The 26,076-nt window shown below is 42.0% G+C and overlaps 2 protein-coding genes across 6 annotated transcripts; one reads left to right on the forward strand and one right to left on the reverse strand.

Annotated features, from left to right (window-relative positions):
* The first annotated feature begins 1,751 nt into the window (after window positions 1–1,751).
* Window positions 1,752–24,013, forward strand: tpm4a (tropomyosin 4a). 5 transcript variants are annotated; one of them, XM_034583864.1, is made up of 10 exons: window positions 1,752–1,786; window positions 1,977–2,208; window positions 3,764–3,889; window positions 18,207–18,340; window positions 18,562–18,679; window positions 19,170–19,240; window positions 19,350–19,425; window positions 20,403–20,465; window positions 21,054–21,123; window positions 22,664–24,013. In XM_034583864.1, the coding sequence occupies exons 2-10, from the start codon at window positions 2,095–2,097 to the stop codon at window positions 22,744–22,746; spliced, it is 855 nt and encodes a 284-aa protein (XP_034439755.1). In that variant the 5' UTR covers window positions 1,752–1,786; window positions 1,977–2,094; the 3' UTR covers window positions 22,747–24,013. The 5 variants fall into 5 exon arrangements, with proteins under 5 accessions (XP_034439755.1, XP_034439757.1, XP_034439754.1 ...); XM_034583866.1 differs by lacking the exons at window positions 1,752–1,786; window positions 22,664–24,013 and adding an exon at window positions 21,804–22,033 and having other exon boundaries at window positions 1,880–2,208; XM_034583863.1 differs by lacking the exon at window positions 1,752–1,786 and having other exon boundaries at window positions 1,903–2,208.
* On the reverse strand, window positions 23,885–25,422 carry LOC117760671 (40S ribosomal protein S27-like). The gene is made up of 4 exons (XM_034583872.1): window positions 25,266–25,422; window positions 24,734–24,842; window positions 24,503–24,613; window positions 23,885–24,387 (listed from the first exon to the last, which is right to left on the reverse strand). The coding sequence occupies exons 1-4, from the start codon at window positions 25,269–25,271 to the stop codon at window positions 24,365–24,367; spliced, it is 249 nt and encodes an 82-aa protein (XP_034439763.1). The 5' UTR covers window positions 25,272–25,422; the 3' UTR covers window positions 23,885–24,364.
* Window positions 25,423–26,076: the final 654 nt, after the last annotated feature.

A 26,076-nucleotide genomic window follows, 5' to 3' on the forward strand; every position in this document is an offset into this window, starting at 1 on the left:
TTTCTTATATTTGGCTACATCTGTATTTAACTAGGATGTAATTCATCCTCTGGTTACACACCATCCTCTATGGTTGCCCACATTGTTTTCATAACAAGAAAATATATAATTATAGAAATGGGGCCTCTTGACTGTTTGTAATGCTGTTTTCTATTTATAGTATTCTTGAAGATATTTATGGCTCAGTCACAGCGGAGACTGTGAACTTTGCTGATTAGCACCTGACTATTTAATGCACATCTGATGGCAGTCAAGTTAGTTCAGCTAATCTAAGTGAAACATGCTGTTCCCTCCTTCTTCTGTCGTTTCATAAAATGTTCAGTGAATAAACAATGTCAATCCTTTTTTATTCCAGGAGAAGCAATGCTGTACCTGGCGATCTTCAACTTTTCTCATGTTTGCAGGAAGGTTTGGTTTAAATAATGTGGCCTAACAAGTTGTTTTGGGAATTTATGTGACAACTTGTGATGCTAGTGACTGCTTTCAGAGCCAGTTGATTGATCTTTATTAGCTGATTTAAACGTTAGTTATAATGAGAGGTTTTTGAAGTTATTAGTCAGAAGAGGAAACTCTTTGATCTAAACACACATACATATTACAAAGGTAAATAAAAGTATCAAGAAACAGTCAATGTGTGTCAAATAAATAAATGTGTGTCGATTTTAGTTTCTGTCATTGGGCTGCATACTTTAATATCGAGGGATCCTCTCCAGGGCCTTCTGTCCTTCTACACCTCTCTCTCCATGAGCGTCTGTGAACAGAGGCCTCCATTGTTCACACCAACTCTGATTATCCATCTGTTTTCACCAAACTCAAATGTCAGGTGCAGGGATCTCACAGCTCCAATTTCACATGGTGCTTCTTAACTTCTCCCAAACTTGTACACATATTTTCATCTGACTCGAAACAACCATTCAGGAGCTGTGTGGATTATATAGAGCCACATAACCCAAACAGCTGAGTGATGACAGCACACAGGTACCATCACAGCAGTGTATTACAGTGGAGTGATTCAAATTATTCTAAGATAATGTTTCTAATTTAATCCTTACTCATCTTAGTTTTCATGTTTTTTGTATACAACCTAGTTTTGTGTTTTATTTTATAGCTCCAACGAGGCCCAACAGCCTCCATTTAATTCAATCAAGTCACAGGAAATTGCACATACTTATAGAGATCAGTCCCCTAAATATACCTGGGTTTTTTTCCATTATCATTGTCATCACTATTTCTTTCGAAATTTACTAAAATTTTTTTTTTTAAACGCTCTCTCTTGCAATGTTAAAGACGGTGATGAAGAATTCCTGGATCTTCCCCCTGATCCAAATTCTTTCCGTGGAAATCCATCCAGTGGTTTTTGCGAAATCCTGTAATAAACAAACAAACAAATAGACAAACACCTTCAGTTTTAATGCTAATATTTTGATGGCGTGGGAACTCTTTCTCATACTCTCTCATCCTTCATTATGTCTCTGACTCTCCCTTTATAAACTTTGGATCTCTCTCTCTCTCTCTCTCTCTCTCTCTCTCTCTCTCTCTCTCTCTCTCTCAGGTGTTGGACGCTGCGTGCATGCACGACTCTTTATCCACTGACAGGAGGTTAAATGTGGAAACGGGACCTGCGCTCTTCTCAGTGAAAACACAGAGACCCAAATAAGGAGATCGGTGAGCGAGCGGCGTGCGGCAGCCAGGACCATTCCTCAGAGAGGCCTTGGACGGTGGGCTTGATAGGGTGGAGTGTGTGCCTGAGAGGGTGATAGTCAGGGAGTCAGCGTGGAGCAGAGTGGTGAGTGAAGGGATGGAGAGAAAGGATGGATGGTAGGAGGGAGGGTGAGAACATGGGAGGAGGAGGTGATCAGAGACTGGAGGCAGGTTCTGTTGCAGTTTAAATAACTACCCATATAGGGCTCAACTATCTCCTTCCCTCCGTCTCTCCCTTTCTGTCTCTCCCTCTATCCCTCTCCGCTTCTCTTCAGCTTTGTTGGGCTCCAGCTCTCGTCGGCGCTGAACCTCCTGCATCTCACCAGCACATCCAGACCGGACGGGACTCGAGCTTAATCATCTCAGAGAGGAGCACACACCCCAGCAGCCACCATGGAGGCCATCAAGAAGAAGATGCAGATGCTGAAACTGGACAAGGAGAACGCCATCGACCGAGCGGAGCAGGCAGAGACGGACAAGAAGGCGGCAGAGGACAAATGCAAACAGGTGGGGGGGTGAGAAAAGCAGACCAGAAATGGAGATAGATCAGATCAGGTCAGTGGTGTGGGCAGCTATAAGTGAAATCTAATCGAGACCAGGCAAGAAAGAGCCGAAAGTCAAATAATATCTTAAATGTATGTATAAGATACTGAGCAAACAAGCCTCAAAGGTTTCACGATAACTTGGACAACTATTGTAAAATAAAGAATTCTCCATGTAAAAGAAATATGCAGAGCTGGCGTATATACGTCTGTCTGCTTTTCCTTTTAAGGTTCTCTCTTAATCTAGCTCTTAGGATAATCACAACAGTGATACCATACCAGACATACCTTTATGGAAACGGTCTGTAAACACTTCACATTTATTTATGCTACATTCCTCACAGCTAATTTAGTTTGACTTGAGCTGTATCTCAGATAGAAAATATTTAAAGTTTCTTTGCCATGGCTGAGAGCCTGGATGGAGAATTTGGCAAATGTCAGTGACAGTATGAGAAACACACGTCGCTCCTTAAAAGGTCAGGAGAAACTCTGAGGATAAGTTTTATTTGTCCAATTAGAGCTGAAACTCACTATCCAATAGGAAGAGCAAATCCAAGCCTCCATATTGATCAATATGGTTGATCGCTACCACACACAGCACAAACAGCAAATACTGATACAGATCAACAGGTGCTGAATTTGGGGAGAATAGGTCGAACTTAAATCTGTTTACAGTGAGGCTCAGGGAGAAATCATCACACCCCCATACCGGCTCAGGTGATGAGACCACCCAGGATCCGGAGTGGGTCTCTGGGGAGGAATAAGTGGGGACATCACTCCGTCCCTCCAGGAGCCGTTTAAAGAGAGTTAATGGAGCCTCTGTCTCAGCGGACATCTGTCATAAAGTCTATTAGACAGGTCTATCCAGCACACAGGAGACAACAGACACACACATAATAAGCATGCAAATGGAGACACAAATGTAGCCACACAAATGGGAGATTAGACCTGCACACAAACACACACATCAGGCCCATGGTTCCAGGCGTCTGTGTGTTCTCACTGATAACAGCTGTATTTTTAGACACCAGGAGAGAATGACACTGTGGAGTTCAGTGGGATTATCAGAAGTACCTCATGGGCTCAGAGGGGGGACACTGATTAGGGGGGGGACACTTTACCCTGTGAGCCTGAATGTGTGTATGTGTGTGTTTGTGAGAGAGAGAGGATTAGTCTCTACATAGCAGACCTTCTTGTCATGAGAGACTGATAGTGAACTATTACCATTAAAATGTCCCCAAACATCATAAATACAAATTAGACTCTCAAATCAGCCACAGCTGCTTTATCAGACGCCTGAATTTAAACACCTTGGCTTTAACAACGCTCAATCGGCCTCAGCCATTATTTAACCACACACTGCAAACACACGAAACACACAACAACAAGAAAGACTTGATCTATCCAGTTGCTTTGTAGCTTATAATTGTCAAAACAGTGCACAGAATAGAACAGAGCAAAACAGAATAGACATTAGACTTTAGGGTCACGGTGTGGACTGACAGTGTTTTGTGTTGTAGATGGAGGAGGAGCTGCTGGACCTCCAGAAGAAGATGAAGCAGACAGAGGATGAACTGGACAAATTCTCCGAGGGCCTGAAAGACGCTCAGGAGAAACTGGAGCTGTCTGAGAAGACAGCTGCAGACGTGAGTGAGGGGTCACACACTTGTCCTGTGCAGATGCTCACACACAGGGGGAGGGGTCAACTGAGTTTCAATTCACTTGACTGACAATGTGAAATGAAGTGACCAGTCAAACAACAATGACGCGGCAATCCTCCTGACTCATTAGAAAAAGGACTCGGGACTCACTGTATTTGATTGCTTGCTGTCTCCTGATCTGACACACACACACACAAACACACATTCTTGTAGCACTTCTGAGACCCAGGCCCCGTTATTCCACAGCTGGACAGTTTCTGAGGCAGTGTCAGCTGTGGGTTTACTTTGATCATCCATTGTGAACAGTTTGGAGCACTTCACTTCAGAGACCCTCACATTCCTGTGCAACCACTCCTGAAAGATGAACACATGGATAAACTGTAACCCCCTCACCCACCAACATGCAGCACACACACACAAACACACACACAAACTTAGGTCCTTCATGCCTGCAAACCATAGAGCAGTCAAGGGTTAACAGAAAAACAGAAAAATATACTGCATTCATGCTTTTTCCTTTTACCTTATAGTTCTGACACAGGTCAGCCCTAAGGAATCATGAACATTATGTATTTATATGTGAATACACAAAGTGACACTTCCCACAATTTGTACAGACTTGCACACAAGCTCTAATGACAACAGCATGACAAAAATGAAGAAGTGTTGTTTTGACTGGTGCCAAGTGTTGAAACTGCATTTACTCAAATTCTCTTCTGCTTTGGTTCTATTTTGAGGTAGCATAGTATTTCCATTGTTTGCTACGCTGGTCTTACTACATTAAGTTTTTATGGTTAGTAGATAGTAGTATCTTTACTCTTGATAACTTAACGTATATTTAGTTTGCAATACTTTGTACTTTTCCTTGATTTGGCATTACACTCCTTCAACACTGTCACATTCACAACTGGCAGTTTGTTTTAGAAAAGAAGGATGAAAACCGACGCTGCAGAACAAGAGGTATCATTTGTCTTATTCTAGGCATTCTTCTCACTTGTCAAAACCTGGTGGCTACATTACCCACAATGCAACTTGACTGCTGCTAGTTCACTTGGAGGTAAAGGTGTGTTGATAATAGCAGATAATGTGGCATCCATCCCTTTCGACTGAGGTCAGGTACGCTCACTTCCTTCTAACTCCACACCACCATATTCTTTGTATTTTTAAACTTGTAGTCCTCAGAGACTCAAACGACATCACTTGAGGAAGTGAATAAGATGTTAACAGAGCTCTGTGTGGAGCCACACGTGACTTGTTTCACATCACAAGGCCTTAAAACACACTTTATTGAGTTTGATGTTTAAAATCTGCAGAGTACATATTTAGTTTAACTCAAAATCAGGACTTGTACTTATAACAGGCTATTTTTACACTGTAGTATTTTTTCTTTATAGTAAAAGGCCTGATTACTTCTGAGAAGTATAAATAAGGTATGGGAAAAGGTTATAGTGGGATGACTGTGTCCTCTTCATCAGATCAAAACTAAACTTGAGTTTTGTGAGACTATTTGTGTGTTTGTGTGTGTGTGTGTGTGTGTGTGTGTGTGTGTGTGTGTGTGTGTGTGGACAAATATCAGTTATGTGGCAGAACATTCAAAAATCCAGTTCTTCTGTGGCTAATCAGCTGCCATCTGTGGAAAAGGATCATATTATAGGTTGTTGGCCGCACCACAAACCACAGAGCTGTGTCTGTCAGGGGCTGTTTCTGAGGCTTTTTAACATGTGTGCACAGGCGTGTGTGATCAGTCGTGTGTGTGTATTTGTAAGACAGTGTGTGTGAGAGAGGGGGGTTAGATTAAAGAAAAGTCATTTTTAGGGAATTTGTTAGGTTCAAGAGGAGAATAAAAAAATGATTATGCCAGTTTAGAAGTGAAATTAAACTTTAATAGCAACAGCTACTAATCCTGTTCAAATTAGATTACTAAACAAACCATGAGCAGAGAAAGAAGCACAAACAAATAATATACAAGAAAACCTCTCGGAGCTTCCACCAAGATGTGGTATTGTTTGAGTCTGGCAGAGGATATCCCTTGGAAATGCTGTGTTTTCCTACACACAAAGAGAGGGGAAGTGTCTGACATACAGACACAGAGTCGAAGGCCGAGACACGCTGGATTATCCTCACGCTGTGATTAAATAAACTCTGAGAATACTTCTGAGAAGCCCCATGCAAAGTGGGTCAAGTGGGCCCCTGGAAGACTGCAAGGGCTTGTTGGAAGTTGTGGTTTGAGACGGACCAGTTGTAGCTTGCCATCCTGAGTGAGCTCTATCAGGACCAATGTTCAGTTAAGAATAGATTTTCATAACAACACTGGTAAAGTGAAGCCCCCTGATTTTGAAGTTTCCAGCCTGTGAAGCCTTTCGACTCCGCTTCCGTGAATTCCCCTCCACATGTCACTGTATTAGAGGCAGCAGTCAAGTGATTACACATCTGAATTCACACAGAGGGAGCATGACCAGACTGGAAACCTGGAGGGGGCTGGGAAAGCAGAACAGTGAGCCAAAGACCCCGACAAGCGAGCAGTCGATTCATATTTAGGTTAGCCCAGTTCACTGCCCGTTTAAAACAAAGTGTCTGTCTTTGGGTCCCAATATTAAGACACAGCATATAGGTGTCACCATGCAGGTGTCTATAACAACATTCCTCACAGCAACAGTTACTGTTTGAGGGGAGAGCTGGACTGTGGTGGCCAGCCGGGCAGAGAAAGCAGAGAACAGGCAGGGGGGGGGGGGGCTCTGGTATGTGAGGAATGCAGCTAAGGCAAACAGAAAGCCCCACAATCCTGTGTCTAATGAAATCAATGCTTCCAGCTTTTCCGGTGCAAGGGGCAAATCAGACAGAGAGACCTAATCAGCAGATGAGATTGATTTGTGAGAGGTTTTCTTCTTCGCGCTGACCAGCTGGACTGAATTTGAGAATTTGAACTGAGCCGAGCTGATCTGAGATCTGCCGCCCTGCTCAGCCACCCGCCATCATGCATGCGGCATGTTTGCTCTCAGGAGTGAATGGGAAAGGATGAGGGTAAACACAGGCAGGGCTCGGGCAGAGAAACATGGAAGATGGAGCATAAACCTGAATTACACCCACACAATGGACATAATCCATGAGCAGGCAGGTGATAGATGATGTTTGCTGATCTCTGCCCCCCCAAGACAAACAGTTCCTCAAAAACAGAATGATGTATGATGATATTGCAGATTTAAAGATTTAACTTACAAATGAACTTAGAATGTGTACAGAAACTATGTAGTACAACACTTCCTAACTTTGGTATTTCTATACTGTAAAGTCTTGCTACTATTTGACTTACTTTCAGTATATATACTTATATATACTTTTAAGCCCATGTCACGGAATCTCAAACTTTCCTTTTTGTACCCTTCACTATTATCTTATCATATCCCCTATTGTCACATATAGGGTCTGTGAGGCTTATGCAGTTTAACCAGGAGGTGACGTTCACTTTTACCATTGTCTCATTTCAATTTTTTTGTCACAAAGAAAGACATGTCTCTAATATGTAACTAGAAAAAAAAGTTAGTTTACACCCACTTGGACAATCCTGTCCAACTGTCGTGCAGGGTGGCAACTTTAAAGTTTGAAGACGGGAAAGGTAAATTTAATGGTCAAATCAAGTTTGAAATGGTTGAGGTTTGTGTGTGACATCTAAACTCTGGGCCCTGCGCCTTTACAATAACTGAAAGTAATTCATCCTGGCTGTTCTTTTTTCCTCTTGAAAGTCTTGTAGCAGTGATCACATCAGTCACAGGGATCAGCCTTTACACACACACAAACACACACACACACACACACACACACACACACACACACACACACACACACACACACACATTGTTGTACTTCTATCTTAGTGAGGACACTCATTGGCAAAATGCGTATCCTAATCTCAGCCCCCACAACTATATACCCCACCCTAACCCCTGGCCCTTACCCTAACCACTTGACCATAATGCCTAAGCGTAACCACCTCGGTCTGAAACAAATAACCTAGAGGTCAGAAGTTTAAAGCCCTCTTTTGGTCTACCCACTAAAATCGCTCGTCTGCGTCATAATGCCTTGACCAACCGATCGTCCGAACCACTAGACATAGATGCCTAAACCTAGCCGTCTTGGTCCGGTACTAAAAGACGTAACGTTAATCCTGATCTCAACCGCTTCAAGATGAAGCTTCAAGTTGGGAATCTTTCATTTAAAAGCTGAGCTAGAACTACACTTTGAATACAGGGAACAGAAGTCAGAGTAACTGTAATCACAAATTTGGACCACTCACTCTGGATCCCACCTGAGAGACTGAGCCTTGAAGTCAGAGATATGATTTGGTTACTAAGTGGTATGTGGATGGAGAGCTATTGACTTACATTTTATAAATAATGAATACGCCCTAACCCTAAAAGCAAATCTTGACTCCTAAACAGCTTACGAAGACCGTAATGTCCAAAATATCCTAACTTTTCCAATATGTCCTTATTCTTAAATGGTCCTCACAAAAATGTAAGTACAAGTACACGCACACACTACAGATTCACACACACTACAGACACACGCACACACAGACACACACAGGCCCCGCCCTCTCTGACCTCATAGTGCCAGTCATCTCTCTCCTCCTCCTCCGTCTCGCAGTCTGGCGCTCTCTGCTCTCCTCTCCGCGTTGCCTTCCCCAATCCTCCTCCTCAAACTCCAGGCGTCCGGACCAAAACTGCCACATTCCCGAGGACAACTTTCAACTTTCTGCTCATGATCTTTACATTCCTTCAGATCAGGAGAAACTTTTGGACCTCACCTGGACACCCTCACTTCCTGGTTATATAACCTTTGTTGCACTTCAACGAATCCTTCACATTCCAAAGACTTTGGCCCCGGACGGAGATCGCTATATATATTTTTTTTGCCTTTTTCGATCTTCAAAGCAAACGATCAAAGGCGTTACCGTAACATTCCGCATAGACCGAATAATCAGGGAGCAGCAGCTTACGTGTTTGAGTTTTTGCACAACTTTAAAGTAGTCTTAACTGTTTTGTGTGGTTACTTTTCCACGTGTAGTCTTAAATCAAGTGCGTAAAGAGTGAAGAATGGCAGGTGTGACCTCTCTGGATGCGGTGAAGAGGAAGATTCAGTGTTTGCAGCAGCAGGCCGACGAGGCGGAGGACCGGGCGCAGGTCCTACAGAGAGAGCTGGACAGTGAACGGGAGGTCCGAGAGAAAGTGAGACAAATCTTTCTCTCCTTTAAGTCCTTCTCTCCTCTTTCACCACCCTTCTTTTACAGCTTCTCCTACTTTCGTTCACTTCTTCTCACCCGCTTCTCAGGCCCTTGTGCTCGCGTTATTGATTCATTCGCGGGCGTGATTGTGCCACAATGCAAAGGCGTTGGTCTCTAATGAAAAAAAAAAAAAAGTTTGGATTCCTGCAGGTCTGTGCGCATGCGCAGTGCGGCCTCATTTACAGGCCTCTGTGGGACTACAGTGAATAATGTGGACCACGTAGACATTCTGTGCCTAATTCAATTGACCTATTAAGACTCAGCAAATCACTTCCTATTAATGCCAATCATGCCATTAATCGTTGTTTGTGTTATGATGCTGCGCTGCTGCCAACGTTTAGATGGATGTGATAATGTTTGGGAGCCAGTGTTAATCCCAGTGGCACTTCAGCAGGGTGGATGTGTGCCAGCTGAATTTCTGCCATGCCATCCCCAGAGGAGAGGAGGATAACGGCCGCAGAGTTAGAAGTAGTCTACTCTGTTATTAGGGAATCAAAGAAAGAAAAAAAAATAAAGTTCCATTTTCATCTATAGCTGAGTGACTGAATCGAATCAGATATTTATAGGAGAGGTTAAGTGCTTACATTTATTTCAAACCAAATAACACTGGTCACAGCTTTCTTTTCAGTTTTCTCAGTCTTCCATAGGGCTGACTGGATATGGCTGAAAATATTATCACGACAAAAATAATTTCAGGATTTAATCACCATTATCACAGTACATGTCAAATTATTATCTCTTTTAAGTTTAAAGACTGATTTTTGCTCCTGAGTGAACATTGTGGTTTTCAACTCTTCTTTGTGAGCAGAGAACACGTTATAAACAGTATAAATGGGAGATAGATAGACTTTGTGTTATACTTCCACGCTGTGATTACACAGTTCATATGTAATATATATATGTGTATTGGAATTGAAATGGTTTTGTTTTATTGCCCAGCCTGAGTGGAAGCTGAATATAGTTGTGTTTTGTTGTGGTTTGTTACATGAAGACGTCTCTTTGGGCTCTGGGAACTTGTAATTAGCATTTTTTTAATATTTCCTGACAGTTAAAGGCCAAACTGATTAGTGCAATTATCAGTAATGAATGAATGGTCAATAGTCGCAGCCCTTTTATACGTTTATATTTCAGTATCAGCAGCAGTTGCACAACCAGGCCTGTAACTATTCACGAGGGTGGGGGTTTCCTCATTCTACAGGCAGGGCTGTGTTGAAAGTGACTCGACTGTCTTTTTCTGTGCGTTGGCCCAGCTCGGTCACCTGCCTGTCTCTTGACTCTACCTACATTCAGAGTTTTACGGCTCTACACAGAGAAGGTGGAGGCAACAGACAAATGCTGAGCTGCACAGATAGATAACAGTCCTGACTCGTTTCACATGTTGCTTTATGGCGCACGATGCCATATCCTTTTGCATAGGAGCTGGTTAATGACAGGACAAGTGGAGAGATTGAAGGAGAGTGGGAGGGGAAGGTGTGGCTGTAAAGATATGGCAGCATGGATGATGAAAGGAGGAGGAAGGCTGGGGGAATAACCCCTTTGTTACAGACTAACTATTAGGTAACATGGCACTTTTTTAATTTGACAGTAGGCATTCGCTCAGCTTGTGGATAATTAACTTGTACATTTACACTGGTAGCATTCATAATCATTATTTTAAAACAACTCTTTTTTCCTAACTTTTGAGTTCAAAACTGTCTTGGCACATATCAAGTAGAGTGACTTTAACGTAAAGTAATGGCATGTTGTGATTGGTCGATGGATGTCTGTTCTTCTTCTTCTTCTCTCTGTAAATGTCTTCAGTGAATTATCCCTGTACGACCTGTAGAATCCAGAGCATTAAAGTAGAGATAGTAAATGCGAAAGTAAGTCACACGCCTCATTTTATTTCGGAGGGTAAATGAGGTTAATGTTCCACTTCCTGCCATTTTTAAACGTGCAGACATGAGTGTAGTTACATTTTTAGTAACTATTCCTAAAGCTATATCTCCACCATTTAAAAAACATGACACATCATACAAGATAACAGTGTAAATCACCTCTATATGTTAGAGTTATCAAAGCACAAACTTTAACACTTTCCCTTAAATGCCCTCATTCATCATTTATAAGCAGAATATATACTATACACTAATATAATTAAGACTTGCCACTGCCATTGTTAACTCTGTATATACTAATGTACAGTTATAGATTATAGATACAGTTATGAGTAGTTTAATTCATTGACAACTATATTATTAGGCATTTAAGAAACTTGTATCTGCGTACCACAACATTATAGTGTGTTGTAAATGTATTAAACTGATTATTAATGCTTGAAACTATCTTTTATCTGCCGAGTGGAAATATCAAATTTATTTCTTCCATTACATCCTAGTTAGCTATGATGTGTAAAAGCAGTTCCAGCTGTCACACATTTCGCTGCGTGTGCGCTCACAGTGAAACAGAGCGCTGCGTTTGTGTGGCGGCACTGGTGTGGTGCCATATGTGAATAATTAGGACAACCTGCAGTTATTCCTTTGGCACAAAAACTCTTTCATAGGATCACGGGGAGATCAAAACAGGAATCTTGCTGAGTGTGTTAAGGTAGTGAATCATTCTTTGAAAATGCGAAGGCAACAGGCAAAAAACAACAACACTCAGCCACATCTCTCACTAAAAACTAAAAGTAATTGCTTTGTGTTATTTATAAAGTGTTTTTTTTGCCTCGAGACGTTACTCAACTGCTCAGTAATGCTTTTAGGCTCAGTGAGGTTAAAGAGACATGACTTTGTCTTGAATCGCTCATTGGAGCTGCTTAGATGAGTTTTATTTATGGCCTTTACCCTCAACAAGCTGTTCAGTTTTCACATTGTTCACAGTCGTTATAGTTGTTTGCTGTTGGGGGTCCAGTGTCGAGAGTCAGACCAAAGATCTTTTGTGCTTCATTGACAACTCTTGAGGACTCAGTGAGCAGCATAGATGCACCAGATTGGCTGGTTGTGCGTGTTTAAAACCTTTTAAAAGATTTAAATAATTATGAATGTCAAATGATCATCAACACAAGTATCTGTTTCCTTCTTTTGAAATTGTTCTGTTGTGTTCATGTTGTCACCAGAAAACATACTGGTTGCCATTGTGACATGTAGTGTTTACCACATTGCATGCAGTGATACAGTTTGTGGTATAATGACCCACATCTAAAACCACATTTAAAAGGGAAGTGGGGCTCCACTGAAGTATTTGCTCTGGGAAGGCCGTCCCTCCCAGGATGTCGTCTGCCGACTCGAGTCCAGCACTTCCTGTGCTTCTACTCCCAACACTTCCTGTCCCTGAGCTCTGGCCCTGATCAACAGGAAGATAAGCGCGAGCTGGACTTATTATGTGTTCCTACAGATGCTTAATGGTGGTTCCAGTTAGTGTTGAACAACTTAAGTAAAAGTTTGGCAAAACTATCTGTTTCTCTGTAAAAAGCATCTGCTGTCTTTTCATCTGCATCTACAGCACCTTAATGACATTTTCTTTCCAACATACAGTCGCTGAAAGTAAAACAGACATAATGCTCATCCTAAGTAGAGCCTCTCACCAGGTTGTCAAAAATGTACTGAAGGTATCATCCATTCGCTGCTTTCTGTGCTCAGTGGGCTCCAAAGTTTTCTGCTCCAACAGTCCGACAGTTTCAGTGGAAAGAATTACTTCCTGGTGTCACTGTTTTCTTTGGACTTTCTCCCCACGAGTAGCTCAACTTTCCAAATATAACTGCCACATGTTGATGCTTTTTGGCAGTGGTTGGCATTCTGGGGAACACTCCCCTGTAACTGGCTTTGTGGCTAAGCTGATTATGCAGGCCAAGGTTGCGGGCAGTAGAATATTTTTGTACAATCCTTACTAGCGAGTTTGCCGAAATGTCATTAAGTAGCATTTACAGATTGGAAATTGGTGTTTGAACCATTTCAATGCTTCTGTGAGACGTTAAATGGTCAGGGATGTTTTTGTCAAAGCAGGATCCCTACATGTCAGTGCTACTACTGCAGAGTTGAAGTGGAATTCATCTTCCCTGAAAGAAGTGTAAACTTTTATTGGAAGGATGTTTACTTGACCTGCATGTAGTTAAATCAGCTGACCTTTATTTGTCCAGAGACTCAGTTTAACTCTCTCTGTTTTCCAAAAGCGTCATTAGGATTTATGGAGATTCCAACAAAACCAAAAGGATCCTTTTGAATCCAGAAATGTTTAGCTGTTGGTTAGGTTTGCAGATAGTGTCATTTGTCATTCTACAAATGGGTTGGAGTCAACTCCTTGTCAGGTTTTGACACTTAGCCTCAAACCAGCCCACAATCTGTGTGGAAATCAGAAAACATACTGTAGGAAAAATGGCACAAAGAAAGTCATTGTTATGTTTTTCTTGAGGTTTAATCCTAACCCATCTTCTTCATCGTCTATACCTCATGACAGGCTGCGCTCACACTGTATGCATCTGTCTTTGCACGCCACATCTCTTTGGGAAACGATAACACATGTTCACATTGAGAGTAGCGTGTGGTGGTGTCAGGAATAACTTACCCTGAAACCTCAACAGCATTGTGCTGCTTATTAGCCCACTGCCCCAGAATTAGCCAGTAATTGGATTCCTCTTTCACTTGTCTCTAATGCATTTAATACACAGAGGTATTTATTAAGTCATTCCCTGTAGAATTGTATCTTCAATGCAATGTAGACCTGCCCACTATGTGGAGATGAATGAACATTAGTCAACCACAAATAGCACATTAGAGTCCTGCATTCTAACATATTGTAATTTATGTCACTTAACGATGCAGCTGGAAACGGCCCAACAGCACTGACTATAAAAGGAACAGTGGACATTTTCGGGAAATTCTTTTTTTTGCTTTCTTGCTGAGAATTACATGAGGGGTGGGATAAGATTGACACCACCCTCTTGAATTTACAGTAAATATGAAACTACAGCCAGCAGCCAGTTAACTTAGCTTAGCATAAGGCCAGGAACAACAGGTAGCCTGGCATGTTGGTGTCTAAATAGCAAAACGTAGCCAATCAGCACATCCAACGCTCATTAACACATTTTATGTTGTAAATTGTATTCATAAAAAAAGCATAGAAATAACGTGGTGATTTTACGAGTTTCAGTGACAATCAGACTTGGTTAAACCTTAACGTTTTTACACAGATTAAGTCGGTGTGTTTATTAGTGAGCCTTAAAAGTGCTGCTCATAGACTGTATTTAAAGATGGATTATGCGTCTCCACTTCCTCCCACTATCCAGAAATGAAGCTAAAAATATAATTGTAGCCAGAATCTGTTCAGTAGTGATTCATGTCGTTCATCTTTATATACAGTCTATGTTGCTGCCAGGCAGATGTTGTTACCTTTGGACAGAGCCCGGCTAGAAGTTTCCCTTGACTTTTTAGTCTTTGTGCTAAGGTAAGCTAACTGACTCCTGGCTGTAGTGTCATTTTTACTGTACAGTACAGAGAGTAGTAGGAAAATGCTGTTATCTAACTCTTGGAAACAAAGCATTTAAGAAACTCATCCTCTAGGAATGTGGCTGCCACTGTGGCCAAATGCCCTTTAGCAAGGCACCAACTGGTCCAGGGGAACAGTTAAGTGGGCATCAACTCCTGAAAATACCATTCACCTCTTAGAAAGCGCTGGTGTTACATATTAAACTAGCTTGATAACAGAGCACACACACACACACACACACACACACACACACACAGTGTTTGTGTGTTTCTGTGCAGCTCGCAGCCACAATCTTCATGATACTCCACCACAAACCTTCTCCATAGTTTGTTTTACCATATAAGGCGGTGGCAGCGCGGGAATGCAAAGTGGGTGCTAAAGGAAGGGGCACGGCCAGAGAGAGAGAGAGAGAGAGAGAGAACAATCAAAGGGAGGATGTGAAAGGATGTCGGGCTGCTAACTTCCTGCCACCTTTTTCGAGATCCCCATTTACAGTGATGTCAGTCATTTGACAGAGAAAACTCTTATTCCCTGAGACCTTTACCAAAACTTTTCAAAAAGCTTGTGTTACCATCAGCTACACGAAAAGTATTTCAAGCATCGCCGTCAGAATCCACAGCAAAAACAATTGTCTTCTGTGGTCATGGCTCAGTGATTTAGAGACATGAAACTATGTACTGTACGCACCCAGGTTTTTTTAACACTTTGACACCAGGCTGTCTCTGTCTATAAGGGGACCCTCCTCCCCGACATGTGATTGTGAAAATCTGATGCCAGATAAATCAGGTTGCACACTTTAGATTGTGTGCGTAGATATACTACCGCCATAGTGGTATGAGCTCAGACTTTGTGTTTGTGTGTTGCTTAACAACAAGCTTTTTACTGGGCAGGAAACTAGCAGGTCGCTCGCTGGTAATTTTAGTGTGTGTGTGGCAGACATTGACGGAATGAAAGTTTCTGTTTGCATGTTTGCATTGTGTTTGTTTGTGTGTGTGTGTGTGTGTGTGTGTGTGTGTGTGTGTGTGTGTGTGTGTGTGTGTGTGTGTGTGTGTGTGTGTGTGTGTGTGTGTGTGTGTGTGTGTTTGTGTGTGTGTGTGTGTCTGGACATACATTACAGCATCTGAGCTGCCAGTGTAGCTGACCTAAAGCTGAATGAATGGCGTGTTTGTTTGTAGGCAGACTGTATTCTTCTCTCAGGTCTCAGGAAGTAACGCTATCTGTTATTCCAGGCTCCGGTTTAACTCTGTCCAACATTTCTCCCTGGCCAGATGTAGTTTAGACAGAAATGGACCCATGCAAAGGGACATCGCTGATGAGATTTCAAGATGTTTTGACCGATTTACGACTTTTCATTCATTCTGCGTTGGTTTAGGTTTTCCTCTTGTCGAGTTCTGGTTGTTTTAAGACACGTCAATGCTCGTATCGGACGCAGCTCTGGGTGCAGCAGGGCAGGACCTGGGAGAGCACGAAACAGAGCTAAAAGAGGGAGAGACACAGAGAGAGAGAAAAAAGAGAGGTGGAAAGAGTGAGTGGCCAGTCAGCAGTTCTAGACGACATGGAGAAAATGTGAAAAATTAAAGAAGCGGTTGCCAGCAGCCGACAAGCAGGAAACCTTGTGTTCATTTCCTGAAGTATTGAGTGTATGACAGAATGGAAGAGAGAAGTGGATGGAGGTCTATTTTATTCTCGGCACAGACAGACTTAACTATTTTCCACTTTGGTTTCCGAGCTCCCTGTCACTTGCTTCTCTGTGCAGCGATACCTTCTCGATGCCGGCCCTTTCCTTTCAGCCACTTATTACAGGGACTTTATCGGCACAGATGTGCAGCAGAATGACTCAAGCACCTGTAAACTCAATGGCAGACCCTTTGACTTTTGATCTGACTTGTGCACCGAATGACTAGCTAATGAGTCACTGACCTACTAAAATGCTGCCTGGCGGCTGTGCACAGAATAATGTCTCAGCTTTTCAGTTTCCGGAACGGGCTGTAAACGTGGGTTTGAATGAATGGTCCAGTATTACAACGGTTCAAAAGTGCAGTTATGTAGTGCTCTCTGGTTGTAAACTTCAGATTTTAACAGGGAAAAGTTTCTGTGAGGTAACGTTGAAAAGTGAACTGGGCTGGATTTCAGCTTGAATGCGGCTCCCTAGGAGGTGGTGGTTGGAAAAACTCCCTGACCGACAGAGAGGAAATGCCTGTGTAGTTGTCTGTTTGCTTTCTTTTTCCTCTCTGTGCCTTTGTTTACCGAGCGCAGATGAGAAGAAGCCCATTCGTCCCCCCTACTTGCCCCAGTTCTGCATTCACAGTCCCTGGAAATTGAGTTTTTTGCAAGCGTTTCATTTAAATCTGAAGTCTTGCGATCTTCAGATATTAAACAGGTTTACGCTCTCCAGCGTGACTCAGCTCCAGAGACTGATTATTTCATGGTAGAAGCTGCTCCTAAAGAAGATCCTCTCGCTGTGTCTATTTCACATATTATTCATTAGCTAGAGTCAAATATTGATTTGTGAAACATGAGCAACCCCATAGAGCAAGAACAATCGATTACAGTATCTTACGTACTGTCGTGGCAATGACAGAGTTGAAAGTATTTATTTCACTTGTGGTCAAACCTCTATGTCCATTCAGGCTTAAGTGTGATAAGAGAATGATCCTGTGCTTTAGACCTGAGTGATCATGCTAAATATTTCTCTGTAGTCACCATGGTTACATTTGGGTATTTTATCTGTTATTTTCAGAATAACATTACATTGAATGTTTCTTTTTTAGCTGCCTCTTTTCGTATACGTCATCCATCTCTCTTGGTTTTCAAAAGAAGATGCACTGTTGTGATGAAACGTTGGAAAATTAAGAATATTTGAATTACTGTTCTCCAATCTATTTTAAATTTTAGTCACTTTTTTTTTATAGCTTTTATTTCATTATTTTTCTATATAATATCAGCACACTTGGGAGAAAGTCTTCATTATACAAAAAGTTTTTTAGGGAGGAGTTGAATTGAGTGCATCTAAATTGTAATTGATTTATTACATTTACATTTTATTTACAAAACATTATTTAAAAAACAATACAAGTGGAAGTGGTTCAGTTAAACCACTTCCACAAATGTCAGGTAACTCTTTGTAACGACCAGGGATATGTGATGATACGTTTTGTTCATGTTATTTTGATGAGACTGCTGCACAGCATCAATGAGATGCTCCTGACTGGTGGTGGCAGTGATCCAGGAAACTCAGACTTTGCAGATTCCCCTGATCCCGAGAAAAAGCTCTGACTCACCCACTTGCTCCTGCAGAGACCTCATCAGCCATAAAACAAAGAAAGCAAGAGTTTAATAGTTGCTGCTGAGCAAACATGTAAAACATGTCTGTCCCTTCTTTTCTTCATATTTTATGTTTGGCCGTGGTCCATGTCTCTCTCCCCCCGTTGCCCTCTTGTGCCTTTCCCTTCTCTTCCCTGTTTTATGGGTGGGAACAGGGGGATGGGGAGATCAGTTTGGATGATTTAAAGCTGAACAAATGACTAAACTTCTCTCTTCCCCGACTCCCCCACTCAGGCGGAGGGAGATGTAGCAGGCCTGAACCGTAGGATCCAGCTGGTGGAGGAGGAGTTAGACCGAGCCCAGGAGAGACTGGCCACAGCACTGCAGAAGCTGGAGGAGGCCGAGAAGGCTGCGGACGAGAGCGAGAGGTCAGAACACAAATAAACCCTGATTTCCCTTTAGACACCCGCGTTGCATTTCCTGCTGGGTGGATTGGAACTTTTGTTATTGCTATAATGTGAGATCAAGTTTTACCTCATTTATTGCAACACCCTGGCTTTCACAAAAGAAATCATCTGAAGGTTCATTTGTACGTTCAGTACATTTGGAGTCATTCATACCTGACCTTCACTGTGTCTTCTCCACTCAGAGGGATGAAGGTGATCGAGAACCGAGCGATGAAGGACGAGGAGAAGATGGAGATTCAGGAGATGCAGCTGAAGGAGGCCAAACACATTGCAGAGGAGGCTGACCGCAAATATGAGGAGGTGAGCAGGAGCCTGTTAAGAACAACACTGACATTATCAACACGGGATGCACTCCACTACTACTTTGTGCCTTCAGCCCCTTAGAGTGAGGGTTGATAATCTGTTTCTCTTATTTGTTGAAATCCTCTTCCCGTCCTGATAGCCATCAATAAAGAAAGTCGTCTGAAAAAAAACTGTAATAAACACAACCAATCATTTAATTGGGATCGAATGAAATGATTGGTCAGCGTACCTGTCTGTCACTAACTGACCTGCCTACCTGCATGCACCCTGCCCCTGCTCTCACTGCGCATGACCGGAGTCACGAAGCCAGACGTTAGTGAGCAAGTCCCGACACGTTTATGTGTTTTGGGGGCGTAGCTTTGACGAGAGGGTCGCTGGGAGGGGGTTGGATGTATTGCTTGCGTTTTTTCAAAGTGTGGCCTGCTCTACTGCTGGCATTTCCAGGAATACCAACCCTAGCTTTACGTTTTAATGTTCTTCACCCCAGGTGGCTCGTAAGCTGGTGATCCTGGAGGGAGAGCTGGAGAGAGCCGAGGAGAGGGCCGAGCTCTCAGAATGGTAAACCCACTGACTTCTCAAATGGAACTACGCACATAGGTAGCACGTGCCCTCACCTCCCATTCCTTTTACATTAAAACCAAGCATGTGTCTATGATTATCTCCACAGTAAAGCCAGTGACCTGGAGGAGGAGCTGAAAAATGTGACCAACAACCTGAAATCCTTAGAAGCCCAGTCTGAGAAGGTGAGACTGAACTTCATCATAGACCAAGTATATTGTTACATTTAGGATTAATATTTCTATTCTTTTCCCTCCTGGAGTTTTTCCAGATAGGAAGACTCTTTTTATCAGTACTGTTCAAGATAAGCATGGCTTCATGTCGAAGCTACTGTATATATATATACGCCACAAATTGGGAAAGAAAAACCACTTGTTTACCAAGTTAAGATGCCTTCACTGACTCTGACAAACGTAATGTTTCTCTTCAATATGCTTCAGTTGTAAAACATATAATTTGTATCAGATTAGCTACTATTAAGACAAAGTTTACTCACACTGCAGCCCTCTTTCACAAACAACCTAAATTTATACAGCAGTATTTAACGAACAGCAGGCACATACTAATCTCCACGTCCTTGCAGCCTGTTATTTGGGCTGTTTTTGTGGCACGGTTGGTAGTAATTTGAGTGACTGTGGGGGGGGACACCACATCACCAGGGTATTGTTCTAAACTCATTATAGTATTATATCGTCCGACCCCTTACATACAAACCCTATCCTTGTATTTCCTCCTCAGCTTATTTAGTCGAAAAATCTCAATGTATCAAGAGACCAGCCCTCGTTTGTCAGCCAGCAGAGACCTGCAGCACATTCTTCCTGTTCGCTGTGTTTCCTCCCTGGGCGCAGACAGGCGGCATGACAGCATGCCAGGCTTACCACATGACCGCGCTCCCTCAGTGATACGAGCTCTCGCTTTGTTCAGTCAGGCCTGCCAAGGCTGACATCATAGCTCAACCTGTTGTCAGGCCCGGCCAACACCTCTGTTCTATTGTGCTGCTCCCTCCCTTTTTTTTTGCATGTCACTCCTTACAGGGAGCGGTTTTACGGCTCATGGACTAATTGTAATGTGTGATAGCTGAGAGCAAGTGCGGGCATGCGTTTTTTCAATATCTGCTTGCTAATTATATTATTTTTCTGCGTGTGTCTCTCTCTATCAACAGTACTCAGAAAAGGAAGACAAGTATGAGGAGGAGATCAAAGTTCTCACTGACAAACTGAAGGAGGTGAGTTCTTGAGTTTAGTGATTCCACAGCAGAGAATATTTCACAAAGACAACTCCCTCCAGTGGCAGTAGTACACACTTTCTGAGCATGCACTGTATACTTTTTTATAGAGATAGACAAATGAGCAATGTCCCACATAAATTAAGGTTCTTAAGGACTTTACAATCAAGTTAATGGACTTTCAGCTGAATCTAATGACATTTGCTGCATGTCATCATCACTTCCTATTGTCCTACACTGTATGAAACTTTTAAAATAGAAAATTATCAACTCATGTCAACCCCAGTTTTATTTTATTGGGTTAATTATGTGCATGCATTCAAAACTAAAATGTGAAACATATGATAAGATAAACTTTATTGATTCCACACCGGGGAAATTCACTTCTCACTTACAGCAGCAGATGTCTACCTCAGAATGAGGTAGACAGGATAACACGTGAAAAGTTAAAGTATAAAATAGAGGAAAAAAACAAGTAGAGATATAATGTACATAATATACATCTTTCACTGCAGACTAAGTAAGATATTGTTTGTAGAGAGGGTCATTGTCGCACACCCTGTGACATTGTGTCTGTGTTTCCGTCAGGCTGAAACCCGTGCAGAGTTTGCAGAGAGGACAGTGGCCAAACTGGAAAAGTCCATCGATGACCTGGAAGGTATGAGACCAGTGCAACTGGATTATATAGAATGTAATGTTGCGGGGTTTGCTCCACTTAGAACCAAAATACACCGTCATCTGGTCACAAGGTTACATTGAGGGTCAGTGCTTTAGGAAATGTCTGTTGATGAATCACCAGTAGATGGTTTAACAGTTTCCTGTGGGTAAGACTTTAATAACATGCACAATGGTATAGTTCAGTTTGACAGAACCAGGAAGGAATGTCCAATTTCAGCATAACATTTTCTGTGGAAAGGAAAGGCTTTCCTGCCAAATGTATGGAAACTTCTTACCTAAGACAAGCTAATAAAAGGTCCTTGTTTCCAAAGGACAGCGGCTGCGTGTCGGCCATGTTGTAGAGAGTAGTCACATTTTAGGTGTCAGGCAGCTGAGTTTATATTGTTATTGGAGCGGTTTTATGTGACAATCAGAGTGGTTTAAAATGCTCAAAGCTCACGTAGCACGAGAACTGACATAATTAGCTATGAATCGTTCTTTCTTCCAAGCAATTTCTGCATCTTTAAAACAATAAGCCTGACCTATTTTTTGTCTTCTCCTTCCTTCCTTCTGCTTTTTTCTGCCTCCATCTGTCTCTCGTTCTCGTCCCGCTTTTGGCTTGTTTGTGTCGCCGCTGTCCTTGACACCTGCCCTTACTTCCTGTCGACCTCTGACCTCCAGATGAACTGTATGCGCAGAAGCTGAAGTACAAAGCCATTAGTGAGGAGCTGGACCATGCCCTCAATGACATGACATCTCTGTAGATGCTCTGCTTCTCTCTGCCTCTCACTTCCACTTTTTCCTGACTTTCTCTGAATGTTTGGACTCCTCGTCTTCCCTCTGTGGACGATATGTGCCTTCTGCTTATCTTACTATGCAAAATAACTAATTAAAAACTACTTTGCAGCTTATGTCTCTGTTCTTGATGATCCGTACCAGCATATAGCTTGTTGTATCACAGAATAATGAAATATTGAACCCATAGCCTCAGTTTCCTACAAAGTTTACTGTTATTTTTCTAACTAGGCAACCAGCAGTTTGTTGTTGTACTATTTGTTGTGACTGTACATTGTGCATCTGAATATCAGTTATACAAGGTGAGCTCTTCTGGTGATATTTACTTTGGTTTTGCTGTGAATTAATGCAGTTTTCCGATCCCCCTTAACCCTTGAAAAAACCCTTAAATCGAATGTGTTTTTGATTGTTTCTGATTATATAGATCAATTTGTCCACGATCTAGCGTCTAATACAGTAAATGCCTCCACAGTGCACACAAGTCTTCTAATAAGTCCGTATACGGTTCCATACTAAGAGTCTGCTGTTCATGCATGGACGACACAGCGTGTGGTTGAATATTTTGCATGTGGCACAACTTACCCAAAGTAGTCATGCATATCAACTGTCTAGTTACACAGTGCTCTGTTTGGTTCCTCAGGGGAAGCCTTCTGGCAGACCCACATTGTGAATTAGCATGACATTGCATTTGTGAGAACAGTATTATTTGCTGAGGTTCACTCTGTCACTTTTCTTTCCCTCAACAGAGAACTTATCAAGAGCCAAAGAGGAGAATCTGGGCATGCACCAAGTCCTGGACCAGACCCTGCAGGAACTGAACAGCTTATAAACACACAGAGAGGAAACTGGAGAGGACGAGATCGTCACGTCACGTCACATTCCATTAGATGTTCGACTCCATTCCACAGTTCGAGCTGTAAAATCCCCCCCCCCCCCCCCCATGTACCAGGGGGATTAACTTAATGCTTGTCCCTTAAAGTTTTTTTTTTCTAAGGCACAACTTTTTTTCTTTAATTTTTGGGGGGATGGGAAGCCGTTTTGAAACCATCACTTGTTTTTTTTATCTCCAGCTGCGATTACAGAAATGTTTTTTAGACCACTCGTTTAGAAAAGAACTGGCAAATTAAAATACCAAAAGAAACCTCAGATTCGGTCACTCAACCACTTAAACTGGCTCATTTTTTCCATTTTATATGCACATACATTAAAGCCTCTGTCTGATTATTATTAATACACAGGTTACAGATGGTGCTGGGGGGGTTCTCTCTGTCTGCACAAGTATGGCTCTGAAGTGCCACCCAGTGGTGACATAAAGTCATGAAGTTTCTGATCGTGTTCTAACTCCTCAGGAGGCTACAATCATCTCGTCTGTCTCAGCAGCGTCCTCTTCAATCTGTTTGTGTGCGAGATGGACAGCCGGGCTCATGGAACGGTTTCATTCAGAAATAAAACAAGTCAAGACACATGGTCCTCAGTAAAAATTCATGATTTTTGCCTGATTATGCTGAAGCTTACATGTTGAAGATGCAGAGTATTTACAGTGCATCACTTTACTTCATCTCTATTCATGGGATGTGGGAATCAATGCCATGGAATGAACGACCTTTCCTCAAGCACAACCTGCTCATCGACGCCTCCTGCACCATCGCCGACAACATGCCATCATGTAGCCAATATTAACTAGACTTACAATATGTTGTATTACATGAGCGAGCTAAACCCCAAACCACTGGAAGCTTGGTTAAGTTTTGCCAACCATGGATACTTATTGTATATAGTAGAATAACGGTAGGTAAAGTCGTATTGTTTGATTTTTTTTTTTCGTTGGGTGGGGGGTGGGAATGGGGTTTGGGTTGTTTCATTTACACCACTTTTTTTTTTTTTTTGCCAGGGGAAATCTCAAGACCAAAGAACACACATAAGACTAGACAGTTAATTCTTCAAAATGTTTTATTATTATTTTTTGTTTGTGATGGTCGTCGTGGCTTCATCTTGTGCCAGGGCCATGAGCAGCGCCTCACATCTGATTATGGCTCTTTTGAAATATTACATTCACCACCCCCTCTTATGTCAGTCTAATAAATGTTTTACAGAAATCTGGAGTGCTTTGACTGTTTTTTTTATTTTGATAATTACAAACACGAAACATGATCGTCTTGGTAAAAGTAGTAATCAATACTACATCATGTGCCTTGCTATATCATTCTGATATACTTACAATTCAATCTGAGCACATAGGAATGTAAATACAGTTCCCTTAACCTACTCTACCCCATTCAACCCCACAGGGGGAATTTAATTTCACACCACATTATCAAGATACAGATGGAGGCGATGTCTCTTCTTTCTCTTATCACATTTAAATCATAAACATAGAGTGTGAGCCTAGGAATCATTTTCCCATCCTTCCTGTCATGGATGCACAGGTGCGTCTGGTCAGTAGGAGGCTATTTCCGTCTGAAGGCGCAGCCTAGGGAGACGGAAAAGAACAATTTCATTATCTCAGCATTGACAAAACCGTGAGCTGGACTTATTTGTTTATATATAGAGTAATTAAAAGTAGCAGTTTGGGACATTTTCCTCACCTGCAGTGAGTCTGCATTTCCCCCCTTGTGGTTGGGTGAGGATTATGGAGCAGCCCGAACAAGGTACCACTGTCTGTGAATGGCTGAAGATGGTGGTGATCCTGTAGCAGCCTGCAAATTATCCAAATGTGAGAATAAAAGAGAAATAAGAATAAAGGATGACACTGAAAAACATTGTAACATCAGTCTGGGAATTAGATGTGTGGTGCAGTAGGGGCCTAAGGTCCTAACCTGTGCATTTAACATCCATGAAGTAGGAGTTGGGACTCTGCACCAGCCTCTTCTTCTTGTGTCGCCTCCTCTCCTCGGTGACGCTGGGGTGCATCAGATCCTTGGCCAGCTGCAGTGAGGAGAGACCCACATGATTTTTCATTGAAGGATTTCATTCACTATTTTTCGTCACTTATTCATTGAGTGACGAGGCCACTGTTTGGTTTTGGTGCCTCCTACAGTCTGAGGAATGAATCGCAAGGAATAACAAGTGCACAAACATGTCCAGACAAGTCCAAACATCTTCCTGACAGCTACACTGACCTCACTGCACATTTCATGTTCTACTCTCCACATATCAGCTGATCAAACCTTATAACAGCTCTCTGTCAGACACACTTGATCTGCAACATCTAACCACAACAACAAAAAACACATCGAGTTTATTTTAAAACCACAAATAACCAGGGTTGGCAATAGTTCTCCACAACAAACGAAGTACAAGAATATAACAGAATAAAATGATTTATAGCAGGAGAAAATATTCACTCACCGGCATGTTTGTTCAGATCAGTCTGGTTTTTCGTCTGAAACAAATAGGACGTGATACAGTGTGATCAGCCTCGGTGACGGTTTGTTGTTGGTCTGAACCTGCTGATGAACCTTCAGTACCAGAGTACACCAGGAGGCGGAGTCTTTCTCTCTCAGGGGCGGGGTTACTCATAATACTGGCTGAACTGGTCCATGTTATGAACAATGATTATTATACCTACAATTATATGTATGAATAGCGGGAGTCAAATACAAAAGATGTACAGATAACTAGGTAATTGTTTCGATCACTCCTCTGTCTAAATCCAGTTTTAAAGAAATGATCTGTAAAGTTTATACTGAGCTCACCAGATGCAAAATTGTGTTTTATCAATTCGATTCTATTCTATCAAAGTGTTTTTTGTGTTCATACCAAAAAGTCAAATATTAGAAATATGCTCTGTACTACTATGATAAAAATATCAAATATTCATTTGTGAGAATCTGGTACGTGTATCGTTTTATTCAGCACTGTTGCATTGAAATTACTAAAATTATGAATACCTTGTAAAAATTGTTGCCATTAAGTTTTGGTCGTTCTACTAAATGATTAATCAAAGCAATCGTTTTAGCTCACTGTTGTACTGGTGGATTTGTAGACTTTAACTCCAGCTTTCTTTATATAGCACTTTACACACAACGTTGTTGATCCAAAGTGTGTTACAACATTATAATGGAGCAAACAAAAAATGTTTACCTGCCCAGGAGGTTTATCTGGCCATGGATCTAGGCCCTTGGTGTAGGCCATAGACTGTATATGAACATGACAGCTC

Source organism: Hippoglossus hippoglossus, chromosome 4 (assembly GCF_009819705.1).
Source record: "Hippoglossus hippoglossus isolate fHipHip1 chromosome 4, fHipHip1.pri, whole genome shotgun sequence".
Taxonomy (NCBI): domain Eukaryota; kingdom Metazoa; phylum Chordata; class Actinopteri; order Pleuronectiformes; family Pleuronectidae; genus Hippoglossus; species Hippoglossus hippoglossus.